The sequence below is a fragment of the Callospermophilus lateralis genome, chromosome 7, assembly GCF_048772815.1.
Source record: "Callospermophilus lateralis isolate mCalLat2 chromosome 7, mCalLat2.hap1, whole genome shotgun sequence".
Lineage (NCBI taxonomy): Eukaryota > Metazoa > Chordata > Mammalia > Rodentia > Sciuridae > Callospermophilus > Callospermophilus lateralis.
The window spans coordinates 123335264-123353510 of NC_135311.1; the positions used below are offsets into that span (position 1 = coordinate 123335264).

Sequence of the window (18247 nt, forward strand, 5' to 3'; positions counted from 1 at the left end):
GGCCAGAAAGGTCTACGTGAGCAGGAGAGGCAGAGCAGAGATGGGTGGGCCAGGCTGGGCCAGAGAGGTGGGAGTGGCATGTCCCTGCTAGGGCCCAAGAGATGCCAGCTGGGACCCTGACATGGCTGAGGACAGGCTCTCTGTTATCGAAGCTGCCCACATCTGCCACGTCAGGCCCAGCACTTATCCCAGCCAAGGGACAGGCTAGGAGATGGGGAGAAGGCAAGGGATTCTGGGAAGCAAAGGGTGGCCCGTCTGACCCCAGGAGGAAGACAGAAGAGGGAGAGGAGAGACAGTGTCTGGAGTCCCAACTACCTCGGCTCCCATGACACTCTGCTCCTGGGGCCTCGTCCTCATGCTCCCTGCCTGGGATTCCTCTCTAGTCGCCCACAGGAGCTCCAGCCCGGCTTCCTCCACGCAGCCTGCCCCTGGGAAAGGCCTTCCTCTCTTCTGGCCCGTACTCTCCATCCAATCTGAAGTTATTGTACTTGTCTACATGTTCACTGGCCTCCCCCACTAGAACATGCGTGTTCAAGGACAACAGGGACTGCGCCTGTCTGGTTCACATCTGTACCCCTGGTGCTCAGGTACTCAAAATATATTTTATATATTTCCATAAATGAATAATAATGCTCTCACAAGCTTGGTTTGCTGCAGGGGGCGGGGGAGCCTGATGAGAGTCCCTGGGCCTCCCCCATTACCTCCCTCAGCCATACCCACAGAGCAGACTCAAGGCCTCTTCTTGACACCCATGGTCAGGACTCCTGGCTGCCTGCCCTGTCTCTGGCTCTTCCCTCTAATCCAGCAAGTTCCAACTACTGCAGTAGAGGTAGTGATAGCCTAATGGCTGGGAGTAAAGCCTCTAGAGACACAGAGACACTGAGTTCAGTTTTTTCTTTAGCACTCACTAGCTATAAGACCTAGAACCAGCAGTTTCACCTCTTTGAATCCTACTTTGGTCACCTATAAAGGGAGGTCACAAAACTAACTACTTTGTAGTGTGATTGTAGGTGTCATATAAAATGCAATGTTGAATGTAAAGTGCTTGGCACATAGTAAATGCTCAATAAACATGCATTACTGTTCTTTTATTTCTTTATTTTGTGGGGCTGGGATAGAACCCAGAGCCTTGTACATGCTAGGCAAGCACTCTGCCACTGAGCTGTAGCTCCTAGCCTGCCCTACAGTTCTTCAAATATCACTTTGATTATAAGCAAAACACTTTTCACAACTCCCTGGCATCCCTAGGAAAAAGTTCAACTCCTTAGCCTGTCCCTCGAGGCCTCCACCATCCAGCCCCCGTGTACCTCTTCAGCCTCACTGTGCCTCTTGAGAATCCCACCCCCGAGCTCTTGGGCCCTCAGCAAGAAGGGACCCTTCCTCCTCACCCCTCGGTCTCACTGTCTGCCATCTCTCAGGCCAACTCCAGCCTGCAGGGGGCCGTCCTGAAGGCTGCCTCTCTCTGTCCTCCCCCTCCTCTGAGCTCCCGAGCACGGAGCACTGGAGACAGGGGTGCTCATAACTCAGCTGTCTGAACCCCCTGACAGGTTTCTGTCCTGCCTGGACAGTCAGCCAGAAGTGCGCAGGGCCAGGCCAGGAGCAAGGCCAGGGGCAAGGCACTCACGTCGATGTAGTTGGCATTAATGTAGTCGGCACTGGGGTCTCCCAGCATCGGGTGGAGCTTCACGCGGTGCCGGTCATCTGTAAACACAGAGCAGGTGGACAGGACTGTGCCTGGAGCCCAGAGCCTGGGCAGGGGGGAACACCCCTGGGCAGCCAGGTCATCTAGGGGCTCAGATCCGATCAGCAGGTTCGGGACATTGAATGGAAGGGTGCACAGGACAGGCCGGAGGTTGGAGTCTAGGCTGTGGTGTGGAGTCAAGGAGGCCCAAGGGGTATACAGCCAGCCCGAGCCTGAGCAGGTCCTAACCCCCCAAGCCTCAGTTTCCTGTAAAAGGAGAATTATATTGTCCCCCACTTCACAGGGTTACTGGGAGGGACGAGTGAGGTGACAGGCGCAGTGCTCAGCGCTGTATCAGGCCCTTGTAAGTGGAGGCCGAGACCACTACCACCTCCACCAGTGCCCCAGGGCTCCCCTTGGCCATGCTCCCTTTCCAGCTCCCTCCTCTGCAGCCCCCCCCCCAGGACTCACAGGCGGGCACAGGCTCCTGCCGGCCTCCCTTCAGCTTGTCCTTCTTCTTGGTGGCATCCCAGCCCTCAAAGAAGCTCTGCCAAGAGGGAAGATGGCTGTCAGTGGGAGTGGAGGACCCCCTGAGCCTCGCAGGACCCCTGCTCTTCAACAGGGAGGATGGAGTGGGGTCATGATGGGGGCCAAGCTCGGGGCTGCACTGGAGCGTGAGGTCCTTTCATCGCGAGGATGAGGTTCAAAACCAAGGAGTGTGGGAGGAAGGGAACTGAGGCAGGAGGGGGAAGGCCGCAGTTCAGACAGTATAGAATGCAAGTCAGGCTCAGAACAAGGGCCAAATCCAGATCTCAGCTGGGAAGAAGGCAAAGGTGAAGGGTAGGGTACGGAGGGTGTCGTCCAGATGGAAGGAGGTTGGGATCCAAGGCAGGGTTCACATGGAGCTCGGGATGACAGCCCCTCAGGCTGGAGCTAGGCCAACCTCAGTGAGGACAGCCGGGTTCAGATCAGAGGAAGGATAAGGATCACAGTCAGGACCAAGAGGGAGATGAGATTTAAGGTCAGATTTCCAATCAGGTTGAGGGTCAAGGTCAAAAGAGTTAGGTTGATTTGGAGACTGTCAGAGTAGGGGTCTAGCCAGGGCTGGGCTGAGGATTGCGAGAGTCAGGATCCACAGTGAAGAGGACCAGGGAGGCCAGGGCAGGGGTCCTGGCTGGACGGGGGCCCGTGCATTACCTCGTACTCCTGCTTGAAGCCATAGCCCTCGGCTGTCTTCATCTGGTTGATGTGCTGCAGGAGGTCAGCCACCCGCACTGCAGGGTGCAGCTGCCCCGTGTGGTACGGGGAGCCCTTCCGGCCACACGGACGCCGTGGTGAGCCCCCCAGGAGGCTGCTGGCCTCAGTGACTCCAATGCTGCGCTGGTCTCCTGCGGTCAGAGGAAGGAGAGGGGTTCCTGATATGCACAGGCCCCAGCCTCAGAGCCCCAGGTGGACTCAGGGGCAGGGAACATGGCCAATATGGAAGATGCCTAGATTGTTCCCTGGAACTAAAAGGCCTTGCTAGGCCCACCCTGTGTGATACTGGGCAAGTCCCTTCCCATCTGCATCTCAGGTCTCCCAGTTATGAAATAAGCAGGTCACATCAGGTGACCCCTGCCACTCTGTTCCCACATCACCCCACATGGTTTCACCATGAGGCCTGCAGGGGGAGTGCTCGGCAGAGCCCCTGACAGCTGCCCTCTTCCTCCCTCTCCACCAGGGAACAATCTGGAACACTGGCAACTCCCAGCAATTATCCCCATTCAAAGATAAGCAAATCAGAATGAGCTGCCGCTGCCTCCCTCCTGTGCAGATGAACAGAGACACCTGAATAAACGCGTTTCTCCTGCGTAAGCGTTTCCATTGTCAGCAGCCCGTGTGGCATCCAGTCAGCAGGGCAGGGGTGCACGGAGGGGGGGGGGGGCCACACCCCCAGCGCCCCTCCCCCGGCCACCTCCTCCTGGCTCTTTGGGTCAGCATCTCCAAGGACATCCCACCCTGGTTCAGGAGGTCAGGATCTGCAACCACCGCCTCCCTCCTCGGCACACTCCCTGGGCGCTCACCTCCCTCCTGTCCCTCCTGTCCCTCCTGTCCCAGGTGAGGCTCCAGGGCTCACTCAATCCTGCCCTCCACTTCTCACAGCTCTTTTGCAGGTCTGAGCTGGCAGGAGCCGTGAGGAACCCTGGAGGGACCTAGATGATGGAGCCTCCATTCCCTGTGCCCTTGTACCTGGGGCCCTTCAGCCCCCAAAGCCCCTGCTCCCTCCACCCGCCCCCTCGGCCCTTCCCCTCCTCCCCTACTCTTTGTGCTGGTGACTTACTCATCCTCAGGTCTCAGCCAAAATGACCCTCCGTGGGGGAGCCTCTCCACCACTAACTGGCAGGGTAAATGCAGGATCCCGAGGTCAGACCCCCTGATGACCTTAACTTCCCCAAGCCCCATTCAAGTCAGGGAGGCAGCCCCCTCTGCTTGATCCCCCTTCCTGTGCCATAGTTTAAAAATGGCCTCCAGGCAGAAAGTCAATGCCACCGGGGGACTCCCCTTAGGGGACTCACTCCCCTTATTTGTCTCTCTTCTCTCAAGAATCAGTCCTGAGCTGCCTCAAGATCCAGTGTATGGAAACAATTGTTTCATATCTTTATCTGAATTTCTAGTTGCTTACAGCTAGAGGGAGGTCAAGTGCCCATTATACCATCATGGCCAGATGCCCCGACCCTTGATTTTATAGATTGGGAAACTGAGGTTCAAAGAGAAGAGACCGGCCTCATGTCATAGTTGCCAAAATGTATTCCAGAAAATACTACAGAGGCAAGATGATTAAGTGGTATTCTATTAAAAAGAAGATGAGAAGGAAGGCGGGGAAGGGTTCTGTATTTTAAATCAGTCTGTGCAATTCTGGTGTAAGCAAAAATAAATAGGTTTGTTTCCCTGTAAGACCTCTCAGGCTTTCCACGTTTGTGCACATTTTAAGTCTTCAAGAGATGAATGGAAATAGCAGCGTTTCACAACCATCTCTCACCACGCAGGCCGCTTTTTGTTTGTTTCATGAAACACCCTCAGGGAAACAGTGTAATGTGGAGATGGAGAGACAGGCTCTGGATTCAGACAGATCTCAGATCAAATCCCAGCTCTGCCTGTGACCTTGGGGACCCTTACTTAATCTCTCTAAACTTCCATTTTCACGTATCAGATGAAGATAAAAATGAAGATAAAAAATGCTACTACCCAATATATGATGGTGTAAATATTAAATACGATGACACGCGTCAGGCACCCAGCCCAGCACCTGGCTCACGATGGGCACTGCACATGGCAGCAGTTGGCACTACTGGTCATTTCCAGGAAAGGGAAAGAGCCCCGAAGTCCCAGCAATCATGAGCAGCTGGCTGACTTGGTCCTTCTCTACATGAGGTCACTTGGTCCAGGGCCTGAACAGCAGCCTGAAAAGTGGATTCTAAGGAGCAGCCACAACAAACACAGAGGACAAGTGTGCTGATTTCCAGAAAGACTACTGCTGGCTCCGAGGACTCATGAGGGAATTCATGAGACAGAGCAGCCTCAGTGCTCCCCGAGGAAACCCAGCCAGAGGCTCCACAGAGCTCTCCAGGTGAGAAGGAGCAAATGTGGGTGGCAGGATCAAGGAGCTCATGCCAGAGATCCTGAGGGGCCCCACAAGCAGGCCACCATCAGCTCACAACAACAGATGAGGACCAGCAAAAGATGCCACCTGGTTGACATCCTGATGGGAAGCCAGTGCCAAATATGCACAGATTACAGCTGAGCCCAAGAACAACACCCAACATTCTGTACATAAGACCACCAGAAAAGGAGGGAGCGTGGACCACGAGGTTTCCAGAAGGATCCTCCATTTCCTGGTCCCAGAGAAGCAGGCCTCCATTCTCCCAGCCCAGGAATTCTCCTGTGGGATTTGAGGCAAACTCCTGACCCCACCCTTCGCCCCATCCCTCAAGGAGGGGCTGGTCCACACCTGGCAGCCCCTGAGAGGGAGGAAGCGAGGGAGGAGGATGAGAACCTGCCCTATGAACCACCATAACCTCTGTACATGAAATGGGGAGGGCTGGGACCCAGAGAAAAGAGCGCTGGTTGGGTTGGGAGGCCAGAGACCTATATTCTAATTTTGACTCAAGTCCCTTGACCTCTCTTTTCCTGATCCAGAAAAGAGGATCCTCAGACCTTCCTTGGAGATGGGCCCTTTCCCTAATTCCACCCCCGCTCAGATGAAGGAGGTCCCCCGTTATACAATCTGACAGCATCCAGAAATTTCCCTCCACTGTTGCAATTAGTAAATAACTAAGGAAACAGCCTGTAATCACAGCTAATCATTTCTAACACACCGTTTATCCCCTAGGATCCACCCAGGATGTAAGCACTGTCTTCATCGCCCTTGTGCAACAGGGTTAGGCTACCTGCTCACCTAGTGGCAGCGCTTGGATTTGGAACCAGGCCCATCTGCCTCGGTGGCCCTGTCACCCACTCTGTCCTGCCTTTTCGGTTTCCCTCTCCCCAATAAGGGCCGCTTGTGCAGATGAAAGAAACTGGCACTTGTGCAGCAAAGCAGTTGGCAAGAACCCCTGGCACCCACTGGGGTCCACAGCTCCAGATGGGCACGGCCCAGAAGGGTTTGTGGGTTTTCACAGGACGGATTTCAGACACAATGGGGGCCCGTGCCCACCTGGCTTCTTCCTGCCAGCCTGCTACCTCTTACCCAGGGTTGCCAAGTCTTCCGTTTAAACATCTGCATAGGAGGGTGTCGAAATCCACATGGTTTTCTAATCTGAGCCATAAATATCTGGCTTCCACTACTTGGGAAAGAAAAGAAGAAAGGGGAAGCTGGGCCAGCAGGCAGAATGTAGATAAAGAGAGAAAAGGAACTCTCCTGGCCACACCAGTTCCCAGCCCTCACCCCTGGGCCTGCAGGCCGCATCCTGACCCGAGTGCCTCCCCGCCCTCATCCATCAAATCCAGCTCAGCCAAAATGCTCACCAGCCCACCTGTGTCTTCTCAAAACTCCTGACAGCTTCAATGGTCCCCACCCTCCTTAAGACAACCAACCCGGTCCTGGCCTCCTGGGGTCACTCTTGACTTCCAACTAGTCATTTCCCTGGGGAACAGAGTTTCCCACCCTGTGATCTCTCGGCAGGACTAAGCAGCAAGACCTGTGTCCACACCATCCACACTTCCCAGCCCCACCAAGCCTCTCCCTGGTCTCGTCACCAGCCCCTCTCCATGCAACACTCCTGCCCTGTCCTCCCGCTCTGTCGGTCCAAATCCTACCCATTCCCCAAGACTCAGCAAGATATGGCAGAAATAAGAGTTTGCAATTCAGAAAGATTTGCATTGAAATCCTCCTGGCTCTGCCACTTTCCTGCTGTGTGACCAAATCAAGTGACTTCCCCTCTCAGAGCCTGTTCCCTCATTTGTAAGATGCAGGGTTGGTAATAGCTAGAGATCAGGGTAACGCTGGGAGAATTTCAAGACGGTGACTACAAAGAGGACATGGTTAATGAATGTGTATCCATGAATTTGAAAACTTAAATGAAACGGACAAATTCCCTGTCAAAGACAACATATCAAGTGACTTTAAAAAAAAATAAAAAATCTAAATAGTTATTTACTCCTTTAAAATAAATTTGATTAGAATTTTAAAATCTTTCCATACAAAAAAAAGAGATTTTTTTTTAAATATTTATTTTTTAGTTGTAGCTGGACACAATACTTTTACTTCATTTATTTATTTTTATGTGGTGCTGAGGATCGAACCCAGGGCCTTGCACATGCTAGGCGAGCACTCTACCGCTGAGCCACAACCCCAGCCCCAAGATTTTTTTTTAAACAAGTGAATTCTACCAAATTTTCAAGGAGAAAATTATTCCATGATAAAGGAAAAAGAGAAGAGACCCCAATACATTTCTGGTATCAAAATCTTTAAATTTTAAATCCTTAAATAAGACAAAGACTCCTGCTATCATCACTTCTATTCAGCATAGTGCTGGAGGTCAGAATCCTGATGCCGGAAATCAGACAGGGAAAGTAAAAATAGAAAAATTATAGGCCAACCCTACCAAGGAAGACAGCTTTAAAATGTTGAAAGATAAGTACATGCAACCCAACAATCTGAAAAAATTATACTACCGCCAGATCGAGTTGAATTCATCTGAGGAAATTAAGGTAATTTTAACATTAGGAAAATCTAAAACTGTCACTTCATTAACAGATGAAAGGAAAAAAATATCCCAGTACCTGCAGGAGAAAACTTTTGGTAAGTTTAATGTCCACTTAAAATAAAACCTCTTAGCAAACAAAAAAACCAAAGTGAGCTTTAACCTGATAAAACATTTCTAGTAAAAGCCCAGAGCAAAAACTTCATTCTCAGTGGTTCAAATGTTAGAAGTCTGCCTTTAAAATAAGACAAAGAAGCCAGGATGGAGGGTGGGGGCACGCACGCCTGTAATCCCAGCCGCTTGGGAGGCTGAGGCAGGAGGATCACAAGTTCAAAGCCAGCCTCAGCAGCTTAGCTCTAAATAATAAAAAATAAAAAGGTCTGGGGATGTGGCTTGGCGCCCCTGGCTTCAATCCCTGGTACCAAAAACATAAATAAATAACATAAGACAAAGACTCTAGCTAATCGCTATCATCACTTCTTCTCAGCATAGTGCTCCAAGTGTTGTCCACAAAACCACAGGGAAAAGAGGGTAAGACATAGGAAAGGAGAAATGGAGCTGCAGGTATTGATAGAGACTTCGTACTCAGGAAATCTGAAAGATTCTACAGAAAAACTAGAGTTGATTATAAGAAAGTTTACTAGGGAGTTTGAATATAATATAATATACATACAAAAATAATATAATATACATACAAAAATAATACAATATACATACAAAAATCAACTGTATTTCTGTACAGAAGAAGCACACATTTAATAGTGTACCAATTGCAACTGAAATCAAATCTAAGGGGCCTGGGGCTGGGGATGTATGTAGCTCCGTGGCAGAGTACGTGCTTAGTGTATACTGTGTCACAGGTTCAATCCCCAGCACCAAAAAATAAATAACAGGAATCTGGGAATATATCTAACAAAAGGACTTCAGAGAAAATTACTGAAAGACATTCAAGACCTAAGTCAATGAGGTGATATATGTCATGTTCACGGATGGAAAAACAATTTTACATCATTTCTCCCCAAGATGATCTGTAGATTCAACACAAATCCATTCAACCAAGTTCTCCAAGCAATGAGAGAAAAAAATTCCAAATTTTATGAGGAAGAGAATGAGGACAAAAATAGCAAAGATATCCTTGATGAAGAACAAGGTGGAGAAAGCTTGACATCTCAGATATTAAGACTTAGCTACGGGGCTGGGGATGTGGCTCAAGGGGTAGCACGCTCGCCTGGCATGCGCGGGGCACTGGGTTCGATCCTCGGCACCACATAAAAATAAAATAAAGATGTTGTGTCCACTGAAAACTAAAAACTAATAAATATTTAAAAATCCTCCCTCTCTTAAAAAAAAAAAAAAAGAAGAAGACTTAGCTACAACTTCTAGTCCGTGTGGTTTTGGCACAGGGATCACCAAATTGCCCAAAGAGGAGAGAGCTCAAAACCACTCCCCGAACACACAGAAATGTGATATACAAGGAGGGTGGCACTGTCAATCAGTAGTGAAAGTGGGAACTGTAGGAACTGATGCAGGGCCGGGCATGGTGGCATGCTCCTATAGACCCAGCTACTCAGGAAATGGAGGAGGGAGGATTGCTTGAGTGCCCAAGTTCAAGACTGGCCTAGGCAACGGAGCAAGACCCAAAGGATCTCAAAGGAAAAAGAAAGAAAGCAATGATGTCAGGACAGCCAATTATTCCCTTTGGAGGAAAGAAAATCCTTAATTCATCCCACACACACAAATCAATTCCAGATGGATAAAGATTTAAATGTGAAATGCAAAACATTAAAACTTTGAGAAAAAAAAGTTAAAAAAAAAAAAACAACTTCATGACATTGGCTAGGGAAGAAATTATTTAAGAAAACAACAAAAAGTAAAAATCACAAAGAGAAAGGCTGACGAATTTGACTACATTAAAATAAAAACTCTCTGTTCATCCAAAGACACTATAAATAACCCAGAAAGATAAGAAACAAATTGGGAGAAGATATTTGCAATTCATATGTGACAAATGATTATTATCCTAAATATGTAAAGAACTGCTAAAAACCACTAAGAAAGCAACAAAAAAAACCAACAGAAAATTCGGTAAAAGATATGAACAGGCATTTCACGAAAGAGACCTGAATGGCCGATAATGACTTCAAAATATGTTCAACCTCATTAGTAATCAGAGAAATGTAAATTAGGAAGACAGAGAATTACCATTTTATACAAACCAGTTTCTAGGAAAGCTGGCAATTTTGGTTCCGCCCTGGAGCCACAAAGTCTTCGATGCTGTTCCCAGGAGTGGAAACAGGCAAAAACACTTTGGGATACAGCTCGGTACCATCATTAAGTTGGACAAGCACGGACTCCATAATCCAGCAGTTCTGCTTCTAGAACCACATATGCAGAGCACCTCAAGGTTTACCTAAGAACGTCCTCTGCAGCCTAATTTGTGATAACAAGAAAACTAGAGCCAAGGATGGAAGAATGGAGAACCCAACTGTGACACAGCCGTATAATGGAAAAAGTATCCATTGGAGAAAAATAAAATGTACACATCTGAGAAACATGATGCTAGGCTGAAAGAGAGACTTCACTTTTATGAGCTTGAAAATGACTGACAATGCACAATGCATTTCGGGGTGACACATGCACACACCTAGGTAAAACCACTCACAAAGGCAAGAAAATTATAAATGCAAATTTCAGGGCCATCATGTATGTCTAAGAGTGATGCAGCTGGGGAGGAATCCCTGACTCCTGTTCTAATTCACCAGCAGGGTTCACTGGTATTTGTTGTACGATGATAATTTTGTGACTTTCATAGCATTACATATTTTCTTTTATACGAATCAATGCTAAATAGAAAACAAAAAATGAAGCACAGAACAGTTAATTCACTGTACTCTGAAGCCAGACCCAGCACTAAATGATTTACACACACTGACTCATTTAGTTCTCACATCTGCCCTGAAGGGAACTGTTCACCAGCAGAGAAGATCCCTATTTGCATTTCACACAGGAGAAAACACAGTACAGCCAGGTAAGCAACTTGCCCCAGGGCATACAACCAAAAAAGGGATCTAAGAGACCAGCCCAGGTCTGGGTGGATCCCTCTCAGCCACTGGATCCCCTCCTGTCACACAACAAAGACTCAACAGAGGGTGAGGCCCCTCTGGTCCCCTCTGATCAGAGCAGCATCTCCTCTTGACAAGGTCCATCACAGTGGACCTTGTTGTGTCAGCAGAGCTCCTTGCAAGTGCCTCCAGTCCACCGTGCAAACACACCCCCAGGGCCTTCTGGGAGTCCCCTGGCCGGTGCTGGTGGCCAGCAGGAATCAAGGCTAGGCGTGGTTAGGAGAGTTTCACAACTCATCTGAAGTGGGGTGGACACCATTCTGTTGGCTCAGGTGGGGAGCCCCAGAGCCTGGGGAGGGGCTCGAGGCCAGACACTCACCCCGGGGGCTGTAGCCAGGGGCGTCCATGAAGGACAGGCCCAGCCGCTCGTCCTCCTGCAGGGTGCTCTGGTCCGTGAAGCTCCGGTCCACAGCGCTCATCATGTGCGTCTTCTCCTGGCGGTAGTTGACGGTGGCCTTGGTCATGTTCACTGGCTTCCTGCAGGTGGGGGTTGACGACGGGCACTCTATGAGGCTGGACAGCCCCAGAGCAGGGAGTGGAGGCCCAACAGTCAGGGAGACAAGGTCAGGAATGGGGCACCATCCTAGGCACATCTCTGGATGCACAGGGGGCTCTGCCTCCATCTTTCACTTTCCAGACCCAAAGAGCTGCTGTCCCCTAAGATAAAGGGTGACTAGTAGTGGCTGGGACCTGTTCCTAACTCTGTTCACTCTCTCAGGAAATGGATCTGAAGCTTCCTCTGCATCTAACATGGTGTAGCAGCGAGAAGGAGGACCATGAATGCCTTCCGGGCAAGCAACCTCCAGCCAGCATGTCCTGGACTCAAGAGCTGCCTGGCGCAGAGGTGGACAAGATGACCCACTTCCCCACCCACCAGGCTCTGGGCATCACCCCACTGGGACCCAGGGTTGGTGCCAAAGAGCCCTTTGGGGACAGGTGAGAAGGCTCTGTGGCTGTGATCTCAATCACCCTGCCAAGGAAGAGTTTGAGGATGAGGGGGAGGGTGGGTGTGAAGGAAAATAGCCAGGAGGGGGAGAGGGGACGGGAGAGGGAGGGACAGGCTAGACCGCAGCCAACAGAGGAAGACAGACACAGACAGACAGCAGGCAGCTGGCCAAGCTGCTGAACAGTGGCCCCAAGAGCATCTGTCAACACGTGGACACAGGCCTGGAGGTGTCTCCAGGGGAGCTCCACAGGGCTCTGTTCCCAGCCCAGGGCTCTCGGCCTACGGGAAAGAAGAGCCACAGAAACAAATCCCCAGATCCACAGGAGACAGAGCAGAGAGGGACGTGAACCCTCTCTTGGCCTCTGGCTGGTTTCAGATTAGGCAGATGGAATATACCACAGACACTTTCAGAAGTTTTGCATTTAGATTCAAAAATTATCTGTGCACATCACAGGGAGGGGGAACCACCTGCCAGCAGCCCTGTGACCCCCCAGCTGGAGGCTCAGTGTGACGCTGGGAGACAAGGTGAGCAGCAGGTCCAGGAGGAGGTCAGAGCCCAGCTCAGCGTGGAGATGACACCAAAGCTCAGAGAGGCGAGGTGACTTGCCCAGGGGTGACCAGCTGACTACACAACCAATGTGTGGGGACTGTGACTGGAGGAGGGAGATGCAATAGGAGACTGCAGCAGAGGGGGCCGTGAGGAGGGGAGGCCCTGGAGGGACTCAGGCCAGGTGGCGCTACTTACGGGTAGTAGGAGTAGGCATAGCGGTCTCTCCTGGCAGCGTGCAAAGAGAACAGGGCACCAGGTCTGAGCCCTGGCCACCAGGCAGGCTGGGGCGATGCCCAGAGGCAGGGAGGCACAGGGGCTTCCTGTGCAGGGCAGGGGCCAGCCAGGGACTGGACAGGTCCCAGGACCTCCTGTCCCAAGGGCTGGCCCAGCTGAGGACCAGGACCAGAGGCCTTTCCAGAACTTCCCCAGCTGCTGCTCGAGTGGGGAGGTGGGCAAAGTGGGGGACGCACAGCTCCACGGCCATACATACAAACGTGCAAACACAGGGAGAACACACACACACTTAAGCACACTCAGATCACACGTGTATACACTCAAAGAAACAAACACACTGCACACACTCACAGGCACTCCTGTCAGACGCACACGTGCAGACACACACAGGCACTCACACTGACACACAGTCGCATGCTCACACACACACACACACACTCAGAGGCACCTTCACTCACCCAGGGCGGCCCCTGGGCCCTGAGGGAGCAGCCCTCTGCACACAGCTCAGCCAGGAGGGAGGCTGGGGACAGGAGGGCAGGGGGAGAGGATCCCTCAGGAGCACAGGGCACACCCAGGGCCCATCCTCTCCCACCCCGACTGCCCTGGGGTGGGGTCCCTTGGATCAGGAGCCCCAAGTCCTGCAGCTCACCTCAGTGCGAAGCCAGAGCAGGGCGGGTTCCCGCTGCACAGAGCGGGAGCTGAGTCACGGGAGTCATGGCAGAGTCACAGCAGACCCCACCTGACCCAGGACTCTGGCCTGGGAACCTAATCTGTGCTCTCTCCCAAGGCCACATCAGGCCTTGGAGTGGGGTGGGTGACCTCCTCTGCTGTCAATCACATTCACAGCACAAGCTGATCTGCACACCCCATACCTCCGGCTGCTCTGCTACACAACGCCCCACAATGTAAACAGAGGGAGTCCCGAGGAGCTCAGTGGCCTGGCTTTTGGAGGAAACTGGCGGGGGTGGGGGGTGGGGGGGGGTCCTAAATGGGGATGTCCAGGTACCAATTGCAGAATTGTGGGTCTCCTAGTGAGGCCTGACAGCACCTCTGAGCAGCCCCCTCCTAGCCAAATGCTCTATTTGTGGGGGGCACAGAGCATTGGATACCACCACATACCCGACCCTCTTTCCTTTGAGGGTAGTTTCTTGGACCTCAAATAACACCTGTAACTGAACAGGCCTCTTCCACCCCCAGCTCAGCCCCACTTAGAGTTGGGTCTCAGGCCCCCTGCTGGGGAGAACTGCAGGGACTTGCTGCTTGTGGGGTCCCCAGGATGAGGCCCTTCACATATCTGGTCAGGCCTGAGCTCAAATCAAACCTTGCCACTGAGCAGAGTGACATGGGCAAATTGCTCTAATTAGGGTTTCTTCATCAGTAAAAAGGGAGTGAGACCTGCTTCCTTTATCAGGATCCAAGAAGGAAATGTTCTCTGATGTACCCTGAATGCCAGAACAGTGTCTGGCACGTAATAGGTGCTCAATAATTGACAAGCTAATGGATGGTGTGTGTAAAGCTCCTGGCACACAGTAATTACTCATTAAATAATAAATTTAAAATACATTGTCTCATCAAGCTGTGCAGAGACTAGGAAGATAAAAATCAGAGCTTACGGCCCTGGATAGGCCACCCCCCACTCCACCCGACTCTGCTGGCATACCCTGCTCCCTCCTGCTGGTGCCTGGCCTCAGGCAAGGTGGCCCTAGCCAGCTCTCCACCATCTCCCAGGATCCTACTTATCTGCTCCTGGCAGCCCAGAGATCCAGCGCCAACTCGCCCATGTGTGCCCAGCCTGGCAGCAGCAGGGACTTCGGAAGCCAGAGCCCAGGTGGGGAGAGAGAACGCGGGCTCTGCCTTTGGTTCCCTGGGTGACCTTGGGCTGGTCTACCCCCTGGGGCCCCGCATCCCTGTTTCAATTAAGGTGCTTGGACCCCAGTGTTCTAGGGTCACTCGCGGGGAATGAGGCGGGGTGGAGCTGACAAGCAGAGGGGTCTCAGGAGTCCCCACCTGCCTCCAACCAGAGCTGCTACTCAGCCTTCATCTGCTCTCTGAACTGGGCTCCCAGCACACAGAGGGTTGGGGAGTTTAGTTTGTTTGGGGGGGTTGTTGTTGTGCATGCATGTTCAAAACCACTCGATTAGATGGCCTTAAATTACCCAGCAGCTCTTGTTCTGGAGTTCTGAGCCACTAGAATTCTAACTTCTGAGATTCTTAGAATCCCCAATCCTAGATTTCTGAGATTCTAAGTTCTAGATTTTAAGATGTACCAGGACTCAGGTGGCCCTCTGCAAAATGCCCTAAGAAACACATCCTACCCAAACGGGTAGGATGGGAGATTGTGGGGTTCACTCTGAGCCTTGGGCCCAGAAAAACTCAGGGATCCATAGCAGCAGGGACCAGGGCAGGTGGGGTACTGAGGAAAGTCATGGCTCAAAGCCCTGGTTTGAAAGGGAGGGGACATGACACCCCTGCTCAGGGTCAACTTCACAACAAAATGGTCAAGGCAGATGAGTCGGCTAATGGTCTGCAGGGGGCTGAGGCTTCAAAGTCAGGTCACCTCCACACCCTTCCTATTGGCACAGCTCCCAGAGGCACAAGAAGGCAGTGCTGTCTTCCAACACAGCTCCTTGGCACTAAGTACTGAGTGGCCTTCCCTGGATAGCAGCACCTGGCACCAGCCAGACCTGCACTCCAGCCATGCTGTACCAGGGCAGCTCCATTTACCAAGTGTCAGGCTTCCTACCATCCAGCTTGAGTCAATCTACAGGCCCAATGCCCAGGCTGACCTCCACAGACACCCAGACACAGCTCCTCTGCACCAACCAGGCCTTCGAGAGACACAAGCCACTGGTGGGCCAGGGTGCTGGCCTCACTCACCCCTTGCGGATGATGACAATGATGGCCCCCAGGAGGAGGATGAGGACAGCAAGTCCCCCTGCACAGATGCCCAGGATGAGGCCCATCTCCTCCGACCTCTGCGACACCTCCAGGGGCCGCTTGCTTTCCTTGCAGGCAGCTGAGAACAAAGCAGGACAAAGGGTCAGAGGGGGGCAGGGACCACTTGGCCCTGCCTGCAGGGATCTGAGCCCCAGGGAACAGACCAGGCTGCACAAACACACACCCATAGCCCACAGCCCTCCTGCCTCAAGGTCAGATCTGTCTTCTGGACTTTCCTGGGGCCTTCTACAAAGACTTCATCAAGTCTTCACCTATCCCGCCCCCTGTCAACAACAGCACCCCTCTCTGCTTCCTCAAATCCTGCCCAACTTTCAGCAGATGATGGAGAACACCTGGGCCTTCAGACCCACCCCGAGCCCTCCTGCAAGGTGATGAAGGGGAAAAAGCCATGTACCTATGGTGCGGTTAGGGCATCTCAGGATGGTAACCAACCACATTCCATGTCTAGAAGAGGTTCAGCCTCTACCCTACAGGTCCCCCACCGTCCTACCTCTCCCCACTGGATAAGAGGCTTATACAGAACCCAGAACCAGTGCCCAGCAATGGCTCCCTCTCCCCAGGTCTGTCCCAGGCCCCTTTCAGGGACCTTTCTGCAACCTTAGGGAGGGGTAGGAAGTTGGGCCCTGCCTGCTGCCCACCCTTGAAGGATTCCTTGAGAAAGGAAGTCCTTCCTAACCTCAGAACCACTGTTGCTGCCCTACTGTGGTCCCACAGCCACTGGGTGGCCAGGAGCCCCTCCCCAAAGCCACAGGTAAGAGACCCTCCACTGCAGGCCTCAACAACTCAGAGGGACTCACCTTTCCTGGCGATTCGGATGCAGTTCAGCCGGGTTTCCTGGAAGCACAGGTGGGGAAGGACCTCAACACCTCAGAAAACAGGTCTCACCCTCCCAGGACAGGAACCTTATGGTGTCTTGGGCCTAATCAGGGTGCCCTCTAGCATGAAAACTAAGGATACTCTTGCCCAGCAGGATGGGAGGCGTGGCCCAGAGGGAGGGGCCTGCAAACAGGGCAGTGCCTTAAGAAAATCAGATGAGACAGCATGGGAAGGGGTGGGGCCTGAGGAATGGGGGTGGGGCCTGAGGAATGGGGGTGGGGCCTCCGGAATGGGGGTGGGCCCATGTCCACAGGCCTGGCAGGAAAGGAGCCATCAAGGAAGGAATAATCTGAGGAGGGAGGAGCCTGGAGAATAGGGCGGGGTCTCAGAGAGAAGGCGGGGCCTGGTGAGGAGACCAGACCTAGACCTCAATATGTGAAAGGGGGAACCTAAGATGATGATCTCTGGGTAACAGAGGCACCTGAGGCAGAAGGAAGGGCCTCAGGAAGGGACAAGGACTAGGCCAGAAGGTAAGGAATCAAGGGAAGAAGGCCGGGCTATAGGAAGGGGCAGGGTCTGGGTCTCAGACCTCTGTGGAAGGGCCACTCCAGGGTGTCCCCAGCCTTCCACCCAGCACCCCACTCTCCTTCACCTCTGCCCTGATGAGTCCCTCACCCCTTTCAGGTGGCTTGCTGCCTGGAAGTAGATGAGGTAGGCCTTCCTGGGCTCAAGTGGTGGATTCCAAAAACCACGATAGGTCTGGTTGTCACCCACGGTGAAGGGCATGGCCTCAGGCAGACTGCTGGCTGCCAGTTCGGCCCCAAAGTAGTGCATTAGGCCACGAGCCAGCGCTGCCTCGAAGGTCAGAGGCACGGGGAAGCAGTCCTGGCCACCTGGCTCCCGCCGCAGCCGCCGCGGCCGATCCTCCTCCACAATTACCTGGTACACACTGGACAGGGAGGGGACAGCGCAAGTGATCGCAGCAGGCCAGAGGACCAGGAGAGCTGTCTGGTGGCTGAGTGTGTGAGTTTTGGGGTCAGGCCTACCTGAGGACTAATCTTAATCTGCTCCTTCCTAGCGGGGCCAGTCATTTAACCTCCCTGGGCCTCAATGTCCTCCTCTGTAAAATGGGAGTAGTCCAGGATATGGATGCAAAGAGCAGACACATGTCAGAAGCAGCCTGGGCATGCCAGCTGTCATTCCTATTGGTAAGCAGGACCTGAGAGAATCGTAGTCCTGCTCAACTGAACCAAGCCTAGGGCCTAACCTGCCACAGTGAGTCCTCCTATGTGGGACATGGGACCTGGGAAACCAAAGCTACCAATGGCTCCCTTCTGGCCCTCAGTCAATTATGAACAGGGTTAGAACAATTTCATTCATTCATTCAGAGAGTTTTTATTGCATTCAAACAAGGGGCCCTATGCTGGGTACAGGGGATCTGTGCTTCCTGGAGCTGACCTCCTCTGGGAAATGAAGGTCACTAGGCAAACAAGGACACCCTGTATGCCCTCTGTCATACCCTCTCAACCCTGAGGCAGCCCCTCTGCAAATCAGAGCCCCGCTGTTCCCAGTTCCTGCACACTGGCCCTGACTAGTGCTCCCTGCTCCAACGTCTGAGCTTGTGTTTTATCTCTTTACTGAATAGGCTTTTGCTGTGAGCTCCTCCAAATCCTCTGTGGAGAGTAAATACATGAATGCTGACAAATTTAAATACTTCCCATGACAGCCTCAGTCATGTCTCACCGTTTGACATCCCCT

General features: G+C 52.3%; 1 protein-coding gene across 3 annotated transcripts in view; it reads right to left on the minus strand.

Moving 5' to 3' along the window:
* Ptpru (protein tyrosine phosphatase receptor type U) overlaps positions 1-18247 on the minus strand; it is a 71471-nt gene that overhangs the window by 17522 nt on the left and 35702 nt on the right. For all 3 annotated transcript variants that reach the window (XM_076860899.1, XM_076860901.1, XM_076860900.1), the window contains exons 12-18: positions 17165-17438; positions 16471-16507; positions 15593-15731; positions 11305-11462; positions 2879-3069; positions 2153-2228; positions 1625-1701 (exon numbers count right to left, since the gene is read on the minus strand). In XM_076860899.1, coding sequence (XP_076717014.1) covers positions 1625-1701; positions 2153-2228; positions 2879-3069; positions 11305-11462; positions 15593-15731; positions 16471-16507; positions 17165-17438 — 952 coding nt within the window. The remainder of the gene's footprint in view (positions 1-1624; positions 1702-2152; positions 2229-2878; positions 3070-11304; positions 11463-15592; positions 15732-16470; positions 16508-17164; positions 17439-18247) is intronic.